This window comes from Idiotropiscis lumnitzeri, chromosome 10 (assembly GCF_059441095.1).
Source record: "Idiotropiscis lumnitzeri isolate Australia: NSW breed Sydney's pygmy pipehorse chromosome 10, RoL_Ilum_1.0, whole genome shotgun sequence".
Classification (NCBI taxonomy): Eukaryota; Metazoa; Chordata; class Actinopteri; order Syngnathiformes; family Syngnathidae; genus Idiotropiscis; species Idiotropiscis lumnitzeri.
Window position 1 is genome coordinate 4,169,978 of NC_142400.1, and position 16,880 is coordinate 4,186,857.

Sequence of the window (16,880 nt, forward strand, 5' to 3'; positions counted from 1 at the left end):
TTGTGATATTGTGTGTGTGTTGTTTAAAAATATTTTTTAAAACATCGCATCTAATTTGAATATTGTTGTAGTTTATGAAGACTTTCAACATTCAGCAAAATTGTTGCGAACGACATTGTCATGATTTGTGTTGTGTTGACTTTTTTGTTTCATGGTTCCCCTGTGTGCCGTTTTTCACGTCTTGTCTTGCTCCTTAGATTTTTGTTTCCAGCTGTTCTCGTCAACCCGGTCCCTCGGGTCGACCTATCAGCTCCCTCCGGGAACTCGTGTTTTGTCCAGATGTGCCTCATTGTCTCGTAAGTTTTATTGTGTTTTTTTCCCGTTATGTTTTCTCTTGTGGTGAATTTATTCCAAGTTTTGGTTACTTTGAGCCTTTTCTTTTTGGTGGACGTTTGTTTTTTCACTTTTCTTTTTATTATTAATGTGCCTTCTTTTCCTTTTTTTTTTTTTTAAGAAACAATTTAAATGCGCCCTGCCTCTCTGCTTCCCTCCGCATGTTTTCTTGCACACCACAAAAACATACATGATCTATTTTTGTTTCGTTAATTCATCTTTTATTTCCTTTTCTTTTTTTTTTTGTGGACCTCAACTATAAGATCCCACTAGAGGGTGCCAAAGCACCGGCTAACAAGAAAGTAATTTGTGTCGAGGAAGTATGAAGTGATACATGACGACTGAGGGACTCAAATCCTTGTATGTCAGACAGGAGCGAAGTTTAGCCTGGGTTGTTAGTGGAAGAAATCATACTCGTCAGTAAGCCATTTATAAGTTTGATGTTGTAAAATGCCAGTAGATGGTGTCCTTAACCTGGACCACAAGGTGGAGGAGCTACGTTTAGCCTGGGTTGTCTGTGGAAGTTACGGAGAGTCTTTTTTTTTAAATTTCGCCAAAATCCAATATCCTAAGCCATTTATTTTCAAGGGTAATGTCATATGAGATCTGAGTTTGAAAAATATTAATGAGAACATAAGTATTAACATTTTCAAGGGGGTGTCAATACTTATTTATTTCTTTATTTATTTTAATCCACTGCAGGCACATAACATGGCTTTACTTCGTACTATCATGAAGTGTGTGGTGTCAATCTTGACTCATTTTTGAGTTCCCAAATAGTAAAGGGCTTCTTTGATTACTACTTATAGTATACTAGTGACCATTTATTAGCCTGTTGCTCCAGATTTTTTTCAAAACTGGAGTCTGCTCATCCTACGAATTGGAAAGGCCGTTGAAAGTAAACCGCTTTTACAGTGTTAGATAAACGTAGCGAAGCATCGCGTCGCTCAAAAGCGCCACGCTATTTATTTGTCACTGCACATCCATCTCGTTCCCTTCGGACACATTATATAATTACATTTACCTGAGCTATGGGTTCCTTCTCGTGCTTTGACCCGCTCGTCATGCATTTCTGCTTGTTAGTAACGATGCATCAATCTTAAATATGCAAATTATTGAGCGCGGTGAAGGAGTTTAGTCCGAGCTCGCTACTGCAGACACTGGAGCACAATTCGGAAGCCCACTGAGACATTTCAGTATGACCCAAACGCTGATATTCTTTATTCCGTTTACTGTCAAGGCACATTTCTACTGCAAATCATCGTCAAGTTCAAGTTGTTTATTTTTCTTTAGTTGACAAGTTAGGGAGATCGTTCCCAACATTATAGTTACATAATATGTACCACATTTCTGTATTTCCTTAAATCGTGGGCGAGACTTCTTCAACATAGTCTAATCGCACAGTTGCCAAAATAATTTGAACTTGCTGTCACAATATCAATTAAAAATACCGATGGCAGAAATTTTATTTTTATTGACGCCTGTGTAAATTCTCAGTCATCGGGCCATTTTAATCTGCAAAGGATTTTTTTTTTTTTTTTTTTCTTTATCAACATCAGCGTCATTAAAATACATCACACCTGAGGTGCAGATTTTTAAATGTGAGCAGATTGCGGCAAGTGTTTTGCCTGTTGATCTTGTCTGTAATCGAGTTTTGAGAACGGAAAAATTGTGATGTCATCGGAGGGCAGCGCTTTGGCCCTGTGAGGAAGAATTTGAAATCTGATTGGTTAAAGAAGCAGTCCCATCGCCGTTGTTGTTGAAATGACATCGGCCAGCACACCTGGCTGAAATCTGATTGGACAAAAAAAAAAATGTAACATTCACATCGACTGAAAGCAGTGCAGCCAAGGCAAAAAAAAAAAAAAAAATCAAACAATTTTATTTAGGCCTGTTGACACATAAGTCTAAAATATAGTTCCCTCAGGTTTCGCAGTGCCTTAGGGAGTTCCCAAAACATCCAGCATGTGAAAACAAAACCGCGCTTAACACCGCACTTGCCGTCTCGCACCCCCTTGAAAAAACAGCTTTTATTTTTCTGTGTATTTTAGTGTATTTATGCAGCGCACCCAAATGAATGCGTTGTAACGTGTCCAATCAACGTGGAATCCCGCCATGGCCGCCACCCCACCCCCCCTCCCACGCGTGAACATTAAAAGCTCCCTAACCTCTCCCTGGCCGTCCTTGCTTCCCGCGTTCATTTAATTAATTTGCGTCAGTGTTTCTTAACAAACGCACTGACAAATGACCGTCCTCAGTATCATAGCCTTGATTAAATGGGCGGACGTTTTCTTGCGTGACAAATGGTTGCTGGATCAGGCTGATTCACAATTCGCGACGAGTTATTGATCCCCCTCGGGCTTGTGACCATCAAATTTACCCAATCCTTCTTCGTTACTAAGTCAGGAGTGCATTGCGACTGTCTTTCGTACAAAATAGTTTCATCGGAATTCACCATATTTTGATTTCCCTGAATTTCCCGTTAAGGGCAACTAGGATGGATTTGTAATTCATGTCTATTTGCTGATAAAGTGAGTTGAATTTGTTCTGTGACCATGCTTGTAACGTAAAACACTTGCATCGCAAATCATCTTCCTCCATTGAAATGAATGGAAATGTCATCAATCTGTTCCAGTGTGCCCAAAAAACACTAACGAAAAATGTGTATCATGTTTTTTAATAGGAAAAATAGAACCCTGCAATACAATGTAAGATAATTAAATGAAATAATAAATTATGCTTTTTCTGCAGTGTGTGCCTTGACCACCAGGGGGCTGTATAATACATAGACATACGACAGGTTGAGTTGATGATAAAGCACGGAAAAAGATTCAAATAGAAGCCTGTAAATTAGGGCTGGTTGATTAGGCGATTGAATGAAAATATTGATTTTTCTTCTTAGACCGAAGACATTTTTTTTAAAGGGTTACTCACTTTTAAATTATTATTTTTTTTATCACTATTGTAATTATACATCATCTAATGCATCGGTGGGCAAACATTTTGATTGGCGAGCCACAATGGGTTCTAAAATTTGACAGAGGGGCCGGACCAGGAGCAGATGGATGGAGTGTTTTGGTAACCTCACCTCATGGGAAAAAACAAATTAAATTTTAAATGAAAGTGAACAAAAGCCTTACAACAATATATGTCTTTGAAAAACCACAGTATTTAGAAAATAAAACATTAACAAGGTTTATTCATTTAATTTTTTTCAAGTTTGGCGGGCCAGATTAAAACGTTTAACAACCGCATGTGGGGCCTTAGTTTGCCCACACCTGATCTAATTGCCTATTTTTGTCAGTTATGATCTACTTTTATCATTATTCACTATACAGTGGCAGATATTCAATTAAAAAATGTTTTATCCCTCTTTGGACAAGGTTTGACTCCAGTTGTAGTATATCCAAATACATTTAATTTTTCTTTCATGCATATGACCCCCGAGGTGTCAAACTCTACATTTAGCGAGTCGACACAGCTTTGTAATTAGGCACAAGAACCAGGTGTGTAGCTTCTGGTCTGCTGCTCCAAATTGTCTGCTGAAGATAAAAACAGACTGACATGAGCCTCCTCCTCCTCCTCTCTGAAACAAAAATTGTTTGAACCTGCCCACTGGTGGCTCGTCAAGGTTATTGCAGCCAAAAATAATAATGGCGTCATCACGCTGCGTGAATCACTGATGAAGTCTGCCAGCACGGAGGGTTGTTCCTTACGTCTGAATAATGTCTAAAGTCAAGTTTACGTCAGCTTTCCCACCGACTGCTGTGCATCAAATGAATCATTTTATAGCCGCCGTATGGAAGTAACCCATGTTTGACTTAAACAGTGGAAATGTTGGCTCAGTGCTGAGCTCTGGAGCGATGTGATCCGCTGGTGGTTTTGTGCCTCATTACCAGTCGCACAATACAAATGGAAAGTTCTTTCTCAGATGAACACGTTTCTCATTGTTTTAGGTCACAGCGTTTTACGCGCACAAATGAGGCTCATTAAACCACAAAGGAAGACTTATTAGGGTGCAAATGCAAAAGTCAAATGTTCATCGTCGTTAAGGTTTGTCTCCCAGGCTTTTAAGAAGAAAAAAAATCCCACTTGACAACCAGCGTGCGGATCCGGGTTTTAGGCTGGTTTGGCTGCTTTAGAGCGCCTCGTTATCACAGCGTGGAAAAACTCTGCAAATTGTGTTTCCTGATTTTGAAGCCTCGCTTTTTTTTTTTAATCATTCAAATTTGCCAGGGTTGCCAATCAAACTATTTTCTGCGGTTTGGGATTTTAAAATCAATGAAGTGCCCGTGTGGAGTGGGTGCATGCAGTCAGCCTTATCCTTTTGGTAAATTTGACATCATCATCATCATCACACTCTCCAAAAAGACTCCTCCCTCTCTGGCTCGCTGGCTCTAAACCACACCCCCACTGTTTTCCACCGGTCAATCACGCACACACACACACATTTATGTAATATAAAATGATAGTCTGCCTGGTGGCACATAATCTGCGATGATTCACTTTGTCGTCCGCCACAATGAGTTGCATCCAGGCCTTTTACATTTCCCAAACGTCACGTGACATACGGAAGCACGGGTTTGGTTGCAGCAGCTGTTTCGCTCCTTGAGCCGTCTGATGCCTATTTCCACATATGACACATGTTGGCATCGCTGCGACGTCTTGACTGAGATTAAATCGGATTAAGAGTAAAAGTAAACACACAACAGTTGTTCTCTCGCGCTTGTCTCTCATTGTCTCTCGCTCTCTCTCTCTCTTTCACACACACACACACACACACCCACACACGGAGTACACTTGCAGTTAGAATTTAGAATTAAAATGATCTTAACTCGAATTTGCATATTGTTAAATTAATTGCAGATAAAAATTGATGAAGTATCTTGCAACTCAAAGTGAACAAGATTCAGGATTACAGTAAATATAAAAATGCGCGTCCACAAATTCTTGGATGATCGCCTTCTTCTGCGTCCGATTTGAATGAATCAGGACTGTGTGACAAGGTCAGCGGCAGCGGCGTGCGCCCGCCCCAGGGGACAAAGCGCCTCGGGAGCGCGCACACGAGGGCACGAGGACAGTTGACGCGGACACGCAGCTCGAGCAGGCTTCTATAAAATTGTCACCTTTCTTCAAACTCTTTCAGATTTGCACAAAGATTACGATATCAGTTTTGCGCAAGGAGACATTTGGTGAGTGGAAGTTTATTTTGTTGCCAGAATATACTCGTGATTTACTTTTATGTGGTGTTAAAATTGCATTTCCGAGTCAATTGTTTGTCGGTTACTTGGCTTGCTTTTAAAAGGGGGGGGAGTAATTTAAAAATATAATAATAAGCAGCTTTATTGAAGTCACTGTGGACTGACACGGTACCAGAGATTTTATTTTGGTTGTTCCTGAAGTTACTTTTTGCAGCACACTCGCATTGTCTGAGTTAATGTCACCATAAGGTGCTTTTGAGACTTCACAATTTCACCCCAAAACATTTTGTATTCATCATCATGTTCATTGTATATTGTAGATGTTATTATGTAAGAAATGCATATTGATTAAAATTGGCTTTTTTTTTTTTTTTTTGCTGTCAGGCGATTAATTTTTTAAAACTATTTCATTGCAAAAAAATCTGCAATTAATTGCGATTAATCACATTTTTTCTACTACTGTTTACCTGAATAATATATTGCAATTAATGTAAAATCACCAAGCATAAAGTGTGTGATCCTTCGATACGATCTAAACTGAGTCATCTTTACAGGAATGTCTTTGAGAAACAATTCTCAAAATTTATACAGTCCATTTAGTTGCAAGCACCACACTCCAGCCTTGTTGGTTTGCAAGGCCCAGTGGTAACGTAAGCAATGTGTTTTGTTCTGAGATCATGTGCAAAAGATGTATTGCTCATTTGGAATTTAGCTTTCCAAGTTATGCAAATTAATGTTTGAAAAAAATGAAACTGAGTTAAAATATTTAATCGCGTTAATTTAAAAAAATTAATCTTGAGTTCACGCTTTAATTTTCACAGCCCTATTTTCTTTTTTTTGATGAGAGGATGGACAATGGAACGGTGGTCTTTTTTTTTTTTTGCTTAAATTATTTAATAAGCACATGTTGACCCTTCAGAATTTAGTTGCACCGCTTTGTGTCGCCTGATTGTGGTAAACTTGGGATGTTTCACGGATGCGTATCATCGAGGGCAAACTGGCCGTGGTGATTATTTCTCGTTGAGTTCCACGTATTTTCTTAATTAGAAGCCCGCAGCATCTGAGCTCCCACCCAGATTAACATCCACTCATCGCCACAAGATGACCTCCATTTTCGCACACGGCCGACTTGGGGATAAAAGCGGAGGAGTTTCAATTAGACGGAATGAGGCTGGCTGCCAAAGACAAGTGCACGCATATGCTTGTTATCAGCCACTAACCAAACGGCGTGTGCGTGTCAGGTTCGGAAGCTCACGTTGTTTTGCCTAATGCAACCTCGGTCAGAAAATGTTCCTGGGGACTGGAACAGCGTTACGCTAGAGACTCGTATTGATCAGACCATCTTAAAAATAAAAGGACACGAAATTGTTGCAATGTTTTATTTTTTTACATATTTTAAATAATATCCAAATGTGGTTTGTAGAGTTTATTAAAATTCCACGCAAACGCTGTAGAGTAAAAAGGCCCGAGTAACGAACGAGAGGTATGTGACAAAAGAGAGGTCTCATCTGTGGCCTGGTTTCTAACGACCACCGATCAATTGCAAAGTATCGACGCGTGCATATTTGCCTTGTCATGGGTCGGTTTGGTTTGATGTTGTAACATTGTCCGAACAGTATCAACGTAGTGAGAGAGGTGGCTCACTGGTCCAAAAAAAGGGGAGTAATTCGATCCAGCGTACAAAAAATGTGAAATGTCGAGAAAATTATGCATTGATTGAAGATGCGCTACAAAAAGAAAGAGAGGAGATAATCAATATAAAAAGGGGCATTACGGAGCAAGTTTTCATCAAACAGTAATGGATTTTGTTTTGTGACACCTTCATTCAGGTGTGGGCAAACTACGGTCCGGGGGCCACATGCGGCCCGTTGATCGCTTTAATCCGGCCCGCCGAAATGTTTTATTTTCTAAATACTGTTTTTTTTTCCAAAGACATATAATTGTTGTAATGCTCTTGTTGACTTTCATGTCAAATGAAATGTATTTTTTTTTCTCCGATGAGGTGAGGTTACCAAAACACTCCATCCATCTGCTCCTGGTCCGGCCTCCTCTGTCAAATTTTCAAACCCATTGTGGCCCGCCAATCAAAAAGTTTGCCCACCCCTGTCTTAACTGTTTTAATTTCCCTTGTTGGATCTGTTAGTCTGACATTTGGAGCAACCTTAACATCTGTCAGCCTTCACCAGTCACTGTTGAGCGTGTGAACTGATATTTGTTCAGTGACGGGTTTCACGCGTGACTCCGGACATGTTACTTCACAAACCACCTTACCGTGATTAGATAGCGCAACACATGGACGTTGACATCGCATCCCGCAACACGCACTCATACTGCCTTAATTACCTTGAGTAGGTAACCGTCGTCGGTCGTTCGGCGACGCTCGCGCGACGCGGTAATGGAGATAGCTGACTTGTGTTGCGCTCAAGTGTGGTGCAGCCATCAAGGTCAGGGCTTCCTACTTTGAGCCTTTGATTCAGGTATAAATAGGAGTCATTAAATTAGGGATAGGCTCGCCTTTTATTGGTTAGTGGCAGTGCTGAATGATTATACAATATCAATTATTTTGTCATTTGAATCTCTTCCCAGGCTCAAAGACGATAACGAACTTCTGTGGGGTGTTCTTGAGATAGGACTGACTTGTGTGTAAAAATAATAATAATAACATTCAGACCGAAACAGTCAAGGTAAGCATCTCATCATCTGTTTTTGCAATGATCATTTACGATAAAACGTCGTGCAGTAAAAAGGACATTTATATTGTGCTTGTCTGTACCGGTAGTCCGCAATTTACAACAACGTTCCAGTGAGTCGTAAAGTCTGTTGGATTGTTTGGATGTGGATTTTACTGCCGCTACTATGTCTTATGGGCTAAGAGACGGGGTACGGTATATTAGCATATTTGAAACTCTGCCTGATTATGTCAAAGCCTAGCGCAATTTTTTTTTGTTTGATTGATGTGGGGCTTGGCTAGTAGCCAAATGCTGTACACAAGCAAAGTTGTATAGTGTAGCGATAGACCGATTATCAGCCAGGCCGGTATTTGGCCTGTTGCCGATTATCGGCATCAGACTTTTTTTTTTTTTTTACTTTCAAGGCCGATAAGTTATAAGATGGTTTATTTTGGCTCGCTGCACCGCACCCCTCTCTCTCTCTCTCTCTCTCTCGCTCTCTCGCTCTGCTGTGCTGTGCTGGTGGCCCCGCCTGCAGAAGCAGATTGATTCTCTGTACTTTTAGTTCGACTTTTAAAACAAAGTTGTCTAAGATCTAAAAAATCTTTAACATGTTGTAAATCATTTAAGTTGTTTAAAGGCAATTAAATTAAAGCAAGTTTTGGAGTTGCTATTTTTCCAAATTTTGACATCATTTTATCCCTTTTTAAATACAAGTGAATGTCGACTTCAAATATCGCTCACCAGCCTCCATGACTTCTAATAATCGGTATCGGCCCGGAAAAAAAGCATTACCGGTCTATCACTCGTATAGTGAGTAAATCTAAACCTCACTTCATATTGGTTTCTCTTGAAGACTTGTCTTCATCATTTTGTTCCTCGTGTCTCTTTAGGGCTGACGGCGTGTAGAGAAAACGGACAACGCAGCAAGGAAAATCAAATGCAAATTTGCCATCGCTTTCTCTTCTGAAATTTTTTGAAGCTCGTTGCTTTTACTGAGCATGCGTCAGAAGGGAACTTCAGCACACCAACAAAGATGAACCCATATGTCACTTCCCATTTCAGGAGGAATCTTTTTCCTCATTTTCACCTGTTGTAGTACCATGCAGGAATCACGTGGATCATCTTGAATATATTCCATTATAGGTCTTCAAATGAAGTGTTTGGCTTTTATCCAAAATATTTCATGATCTAGAAATTGCAACGGAAGGTAAATGCCGATTCTTTGAATGTTTTTCATTGCATCACCCCTTGTTTATTTTTAAGTGTCTCCTCATTTTCTCCTCTTTGCCAGAAATTGGCCTTTTGTGAGCCCGTTGAAAGCGGGAATCGTAGCTGAAGATTGAACTTCTCCCAGTCACACTAAGGACTCAAAACTGTCATTTCTCTCCGTCTTCAGGTGACCTGTGCGCTTACCGATTGCCTTTTCAGAAATCTTTCAACTGATTCGGTTCATTCCGCACCCGGGTGCAAAGTAATGGCTCTCTGTTATTTTCTTCCCTCTGTATCTGATCAGGCTTTTGCGATATCTCAGCATTGTTGCTGAGCTGTAAAGGAGGTATGTCTGGCCGGGTATAGTCACTTTTATTTATTTTTTTTCTAGCATAATGTGATCTTCCGCAGTGAACTCACAATGGCAGTCAGGCAGATTTGGAGACCCTTGCCGACAAAATGGGAAGTTGTTAAAGCTGTAACATGACAAAACAAGACGAGATGGCTATTAGACGTCTTCTAGTTGGACGCTTTCAGTGTCGTTTCTAAAAAGAGAATCGAAATGAGCTCAGAATTGATTTGGTAGTCGATTTAGTATCATGAGTTTACTTTACTCAATGATCTGTTTTTTTTTTTTATTTGTCACGCCGAAACCAAGGGATTATGAAACTGAACCGTAACGTAAGAAACGGCATGTTTTTCTCTTTTCAACTGCATGTTTATGTATTATTCTATCATATCTCCCGCGGTTTTTGTCCCTTTCTAGAGTTTGCACCTACTCCCAGTGTTTGCTCGATGTAGCTTTTGTCAAACGGTGCCTGAGATTGTCTTCTCTTGTTTTTTCGTTAAACTGCACATGTTTTTTCTCATGCCTGCCGATGTCAACCCAGCTTTCCGTTCCTTGCAAAAATAATTCTTGCCAGTAGACATACGCCGTGGTGCTTTTAGTTTGGACTGTGTTCTTTCCATGGACACGCCAGTGGATGTACTTGATGAAAGCAGTTTTGCTGTGAGATCTCTCAAGGAAACGACACCCGCAACATGTGACCGACCCATGACTTTGAAAGGAATTCTCCAGTTGCAATTGGCCGGTATGGATTCTGATGATTTCCTTTGTACGATGCACTGAAGACTGACGGCGTCGTTACGATATCACACAACTTGACTGGTGTCGCATTGAGAAAAAAAAAAAAAATAAAGTAAAGACTTGCGTGATGGGCGCGGCACGTGTGAAACGCCGCTTCAGTGCTGTGGTGGATGGGCCAGTAGAGGAAGAGGAGGTCATGAGGCTGGCACAGAGTGCAGGCGGGAGCCCAACCGGTTCCGGAACCCCAAGCAGCCCCTCTCCGACCCACGCCATCAATGGAATTGCCCTGCCTCTTGACTGCGATGCACGGAGGCAGAGCGCCACAGGAGAGTCAGTGGGAGGAGAAGGCGGGGAGAGAACGGGGGCGATGTGCTCAGACCCGAGGAGGGGGAGAGGTAGTAGTGTAGGAGGAAGAGGGAAAGGCCGGTCCGGCTCAGACCAGGATTCCCGTTCTTCCCCCTCCACCACGAACCGCTGGCGCACCAAACGTGCAGGCCGCCGGCCCCGAAAGCGCTTTGTGGGCAAGGACGGACGCTGCAACGTTACCTTTGTCAACATGAGCGAGAGGGGCCAGCGGTATCTCAGTGACCTCTTCACCACCTGCGTGGACATCCGCTGGCGCTGGATGCTGGTCATCTTCACGCTCTCTTTTCTTCTCTCCTGGCTGCTCTTTGGATTTGCCTTTTGGCTCATTGCCTCTGCGCACGGGGACCTCTCCGTTCGCCTCATCCCCATCACCGGCACCTCGGCGTCAGGGGAGGCCGGTCCTGGAGGGGAGCGCGACGGAGAGGCGGCGGCGGTGGCGGAGGAGCCCTGCTTCCTCCAAGTGAACAGCTTCATGGCGGCCTTTCTCTTCTCGTTGGAGACGCAGACGTCCATCGGTTACGGATTCCGAAGCGTGACCGAACAATGTCCCCTGGCGGTGGTGGCGGTCGTTTTGCAGTGCATCGTGGGCTGCATTATTGACGCCTTCATCATCGGGGCCGTCATGGCAAAGATCGCCAAGCCCAAGAAGCGCAACGAAACTCTGGTCTTCTCTGAAACCGCCGTGGTGGCTCTCAGGGATGGCAAACTGTGCATGATGTGGAGAGTTGGAAACCTGCGCAGGAGTCACCTGGTCGAGGCTCACGTCCGAGCACAGCTGTTGAAGGTAAGTGACTATGCTCACGGAAGGGGAAAACGAAGCTTCAAGTTGTTTCATGAACCAGTTGTTGTATTTTTTTACTCCTCTAGATGGCGCTGTTGGTTTAAATAAAGGCTTTAAAAAATGGCAAGTCAGTGTGCTTTCAATAATGTTGAACAGAGAACGCCATCTACAGGAGTCCAAAAATACTACAACTGGTTCATGAAGCAGATTTGAAGCTTCATTTACCCATCACTAGGGATCGGGACCGAGCCCTCCCGCAAATCCCAAAAATCCACAAATAAAAGACGCCGCAGACAACGCTAGGCAACTAGCATGTACACAATCATGAACCCATGTTACATACGTAACATTATTTAGTCGTTAAAATTGTTCTACACCAGTGCTTCTCAATTATTTTTTTGTTACCCCCCACCCAGCTAAAAGAAAACAATTTGCTCCCCCACCATTTCGTTGCAAAACAAACGTACACCGTCGAGTTAATACTCGCTGCGCCCAATGGGCAAGGAGAGCGCCACTGCCCTCTACTGGAGTGGATGTGCAATTACACTTAGCATACTACCCCAAATAACGCAGTTCCTCTTTGGATGAATGGTATTAAATCATTAAACGTGCTTTTTGGTATTTAATAACAATATTAAAAGTTGGAACGTACAGGCAAATTGAAACATCAAAGTAGACCACATGAACTTTTGGTAGCTTCATAAAAGCGGAAACGGCTTACTTCTTCTTACCGTTACTTTTTGTTTCACTTTTCAGCAAAAATGAGCTAGATCAACAGCAGCAGCGATTGAAAACTCCAAGACAGTATCTATCGACACGATTGTTGCAGCTGTGAGCGATTGTAATAGAGATAAAAGAGATAGACAAAGCGAGTGCCGAGACCATCTGGCCTGTATTCTGTGGTCTGGAGTTAATGAGAGCTTGTTTTATTCTCCCTCGGGGGGGGTTAGGAAGATTTACCATGGATTAACTTGCCCACTCTTCCTTCACCATTGTCCTTTGTCGTCTCATTTTTTTTTTTCTGCATGTCAAGTATATCGACGCTGTCGTATCGATATTTAAACCAAACTCCATTGCGTCATATTTAAACCTAACCAACCCGATGTGAGGAGTGTTGCGTGCGAGTGGTGATGTCAAATTTATCCCCGGGGCGGGGGTGGGGGGGGGGACTGTGAAGGTAGTACGTGATCTCTTGTGATAGCGTAGCAAAGAGAAAAGGGCAGATGGGATTAAAGTTTTTTTCAGGATAAAAAAAAATACAATTGTAAATACTGTGAGTCGATATGATTCCGTAGCAAGAGTTGGATCCGTGATAAGATTTTACAATATTTGATTAGTGCAAATAAAAGTGACAAGATTTCAAACACTGGTGGCACGTTGGGCGAGTGGTTAGCATGTTCGCCTCACAGGGGTCGGAATCCGGGCTTCGGCCTTCCTATCTGTGGAACTTGTTGGTTGTCCCTTTAAAAAAAAAAAAAATTGTCATCTCCAAGTCAGGCTTGCTTTCCATGAATACGATTGTGATTATGAACAATTATATATTTTTTTTCTTTTGCTTCCTTGGCAACAGTCAAGGGTGACACCAGAAGGAGAGTACCTCCCACTGGACAACTTGGACATCAATGTTGGATTTGACACAGGCACCGACCGGATCTTCTTGGTCTCGCCGGTGACAATCGTCCACGAGATCAACGATGAGTCGCCTTTCTTCGAGATGGACCGCAAAACCCTGGAAAGCGATTCCCAAATGGAGGTGGTGGTGATACTGGAGGGCATGGTGGAGGCCACCGCGATGACCACGCAATGCCGCAGCTCCTATCTGGCTTCGGAAATCCAGTGGGGATATCGTTTTGAACCTGTGCTTTTTGAGAAGAAGGACTGCTACGAGGTCAGTAAGACTTGTTCATGCCATTGCCATGAAAAAAGGGTAACAATTAGGAGAGATTAGATTAGATTTTTTTTTTTTTTTTTTTTTTTTTTTACGGGAGGGGGTCAGCCAACCTTTGTTTTTAATAAGAAATGCTTAATGGTCAAGAATCCTCTGCGAAAAAAATCCAACTATTATTGCAGCTTACTGAGACACTTGTGAAACTCGTCTTCATCAGTGTTCCTCTCTATTATACTGCCCCCTGGTGGCCGAGGCACATACACCAGAAGGAGAAGCACATTATCCATTGAATTGAAGCAAAAAAAAAATCTGTCTCAAAACTGTTTGATTAAAAAAAAATAATAATAAATTGTGTCTAAGTCACGTGTCCGATTTTTTTCCAGGTGGACTACTCTTTCTTCCATCGCACATACGAAATCCCAAACACGCCCTTGTGTAGCGCAAAAGATCTTGCGGAGCTCAAGTACACCAAGAGCTCACGCTCATCATTCTGCTATGAGAACGAAGTGGCTCTGCAACTCATTTCTCCTGAGGACGAACCCGACCCAGACTCCGAGTGTCCTGCCGCATCAAAAAGGAAACTGTCGGACCGCCTCCACTACAACTAGAATCCAGAAGCAGGTTTGGAATGACTCGACACTGCGTCCTTGTTGGCTGATTGGTCCTGGCAATCTTTCAAAATCAGTGAAAATTTAAGTCTGCCGAGTCCAAATCTGGCCCATCACCACTGCAGCACACCCATCATGGATGGGATGACTAACAGCGCCCTGTGGTGGCTGTAACTTGTAACTGCATTTTGCGGTGGACCACCTCACTGGAAGTGTTTCAGTTGAATTTGGATGCAGTGAATGGTAGTGTATCCTCACAGGTACACCTCAGGAATGTATCTCAGTATTATGCTGATTTATCAACGTTATTTTCATATGGTAAGTATGGATATTCTATTTTTAGACAGTTGCTCGTGGTTATTAGAGATCAATTACATGGAGAAACAGTGACAAAACGAGCAGCGGTTTCAAGCTGTTCCATGTAATTACTGTCGGCTGTTTTTTTTTTTTTTTTACAGTATGCAGGAACATGGCATGATTGTGAATTTTACTTTGATTTTCATTCATTCACTATACAGTGAACCCCCGTTTATTGCGTTTATTTATTTATACAGCCAAACCAAAATCTTGTCTCACAAAATTCTGCTAAACTATTTTGTCAAACACTATGTAAGGGCTAACAAAAATAAGCATAGATTTCGCATTAATTATACAATTTATACAGTACAAGAAGAGCATATATATATATATATATTTTATTTTATTTTTTTCCGCTCTGTGATAATCTGCAACGTAACAGGGGTTCACTGTATCTCTTCCTCCTTGTTGAAGAAAAGCACAATTTTAGTTTTGGAAAGGGAAGAATTTTAACCCTAAAAGTGTCTTGTTATGTATAAAATATATTTTCCTACTCTGAGGAAGATGTATTGAGGTGGACTTGTTCCGATGATTTGCCTTGCTTGGTTGAGTTAGTTAGTTAAACCAAATACTGTATTTAAACGAATACATCCATGTTGTTATTCTGTACCCCATTTTCCTTCTGATACGTCACAAGTGGTTCACATACGACCTTTTTGTAGTGGGGTGGTGCCTTTGAGCGACATCTCAAGCTGTCCCTTGCACCGCAGCAGTCATTTTAGAATTTCTTAAAAGCTTTATTTTGAATGTCACCTGTGTTCAGAAGAGCAACAAGGGAAGTGAATGTGCGTTTTTGTGGCAAATCGCAAAAAAAAGTCGGATTTATTGATGCACCCCAGTAAGGTTTGTGATTGACTATACCAGCCACAAAATGGCGGCAAACCACTGCTTTTGGTTAAACGAAACTTCTCAACTTCAGCGAGGTTCCTTGACACTAAGATGGTGCCAGAACAATGAATGTTTATTTTACCTTATTATCCCACTAAAAAGCCTAGCAATATTTTTTGTGTTTTTTTTTTTAATAAAATAATCGCACTGTATAGTTGCACTTTATAAAAACATTAAGTAACAACATAATTAAATAGAATGCAGAGTTTAAATGAATCATGATTAATTCATGTGCAGCCGTTGTAATATGCACTTGACCACCAGAGAGCAGTATAACACAATATACATGTATACTTTGGGGCAATCGCAAAATGTTTGTCAGACGCTAAAATTTTAGTCGTTTTTTTTGCAGAGGATAAAGAATATATGCTTTTGAGTATTCTTATTTTGTCGAATGGGAGTGATAAATCCGCAAAGGAGTGATTTACAAATTTGAGAGGGTGCTCTGTATTTCTAACTAAAGCTGTTCATTTAACTCTTATGAGTGTTACTTTTCATTGTTTCTCCTGTTGGACAAACAAGCTTCATTCCTATTCTTTTCACTTTAGGGATACGTGGGACATTAATATCAGTGATGAAGCTCTTGCCTCTGTCCGACTGTTCCTGCAGTTAGGAAGCTTTTGTAACCTACGTGTTTGAATGTCGTCACTTGTTGTGTCTTCCCATAAATGTCCACCCTCAAGTTCTATTCATAGGCTGCACGGTGGGTCATGGGACCTGCCTTCACTTCGAAGTAATGTAACTTGAACTTTAGAGCACCATCACTTTAGCACTTTTTGTTTTCGTGCACTTTTGAATCATGTCACCTCTTATGTTGAATGGATTTAGACCAGGAGTTGGTAAACTTGTGCTCAAAGGGCCTCATTATTTATTTTTTTTAATGGACAGATGGGCCAAGTCAGTGAAAGAGGTTATAAAATGATAATAATAAAGCCACATTAAAACGTGTATGAGATTATTTATTTATTTTTGTTAAGGGCCAAGAATGGAGTTTGCTCACCACTGACTTGGATTTGGACCATGTTTTATTCATAAAACATGCATTTTTGTGAAGAGCTGGTTCTGGCATCCAACTGTGACTGATTGTGTGAGAAGAAATAAATCCAAATTGAATCGCTTACTTTGAGTTATTCAACTGACACAACTGAAACGGACTCACCTGTAACATCATTAACGTGTACTTTATATGTACGATTTGTATAGGTTAACCAAAAGAAGAATTATTTAACTCTAGGTCTGCTTCCTAGTTCTCTCGACTCTCACATTTGATACATGAGTACAGATACCTGTGCAAAAAAATAACAAACACTGTTTTTATTCCTATTTCTGAAGTCTCATCCAAAAAAAAAAAAAAATGCTGTAATACGAAGGCTTCAAACATAAATGTGATTTTAAAAAATTGACTTTTGTGTTACTCGGATTTATGGCACACTTGTGCTCTTTTGAGGCTGAAATGGATAGTTAGCCTCGCCATTTTGTTTTGCTAAACT

At 41.3% G+C, this 16,880-nt stretch overlaps 1 protein-coding gene across 2 annotated transcripts in view; it reads left to right on the forward strand.

Annotated features, from left to right (window-relative positions):
* kcnj14 (potassium inwardly rectifying channel subfamily J member 14) overlaps window positions 1-16,507 on the forward strand; it is a 29,461-nt gene extending 12,954 nt beyond the window's left edge. Inside the window, exons 1-8 of one of the 2 annotated variants that reach the window (XM_088305840.1) lie at window positions 5,396-5,525; window positions 8,121-8,218; window positions 9,097-9,413; window positions 9,498-9,602; window positions 9,720-9,761; window positions 10,074-11,652; window positions 13,220-13,537; window positions 13,921-16,507. In XM_088305840.1, coding sequence (XP_088161966.1) covers window positions 10,630-11,652; window positions 13,220-13,537; window positions 13,921-14,145 — 1,566 coding nt within the window. In that variant the 5' untranslated portion in view covers window positions 5,396-5,525; window positions 8,121-8,218; window positions 9,097-9,413; ... (1 more) ...; window positions 9,720-9,761; window positions 10,074-10,629 and the 3' untranslated portion in view covers window positions 14,146-16,507. Of the gene's footprint in view, window positions 1-5,395; window positions 5,526-8,120; window positions 8,219-9,096; window positions 9,414-9,497; window positions 9,762-10,073; window positions 11,653-13,219; window positions 13,538-13,920 lie in introns of those variants that run through there. The other variant, XM_088305841.1, reaches the window with a different exon arrangement.
* Window positions 16,508-16,880: the final 373 nt, after the last annotated feature.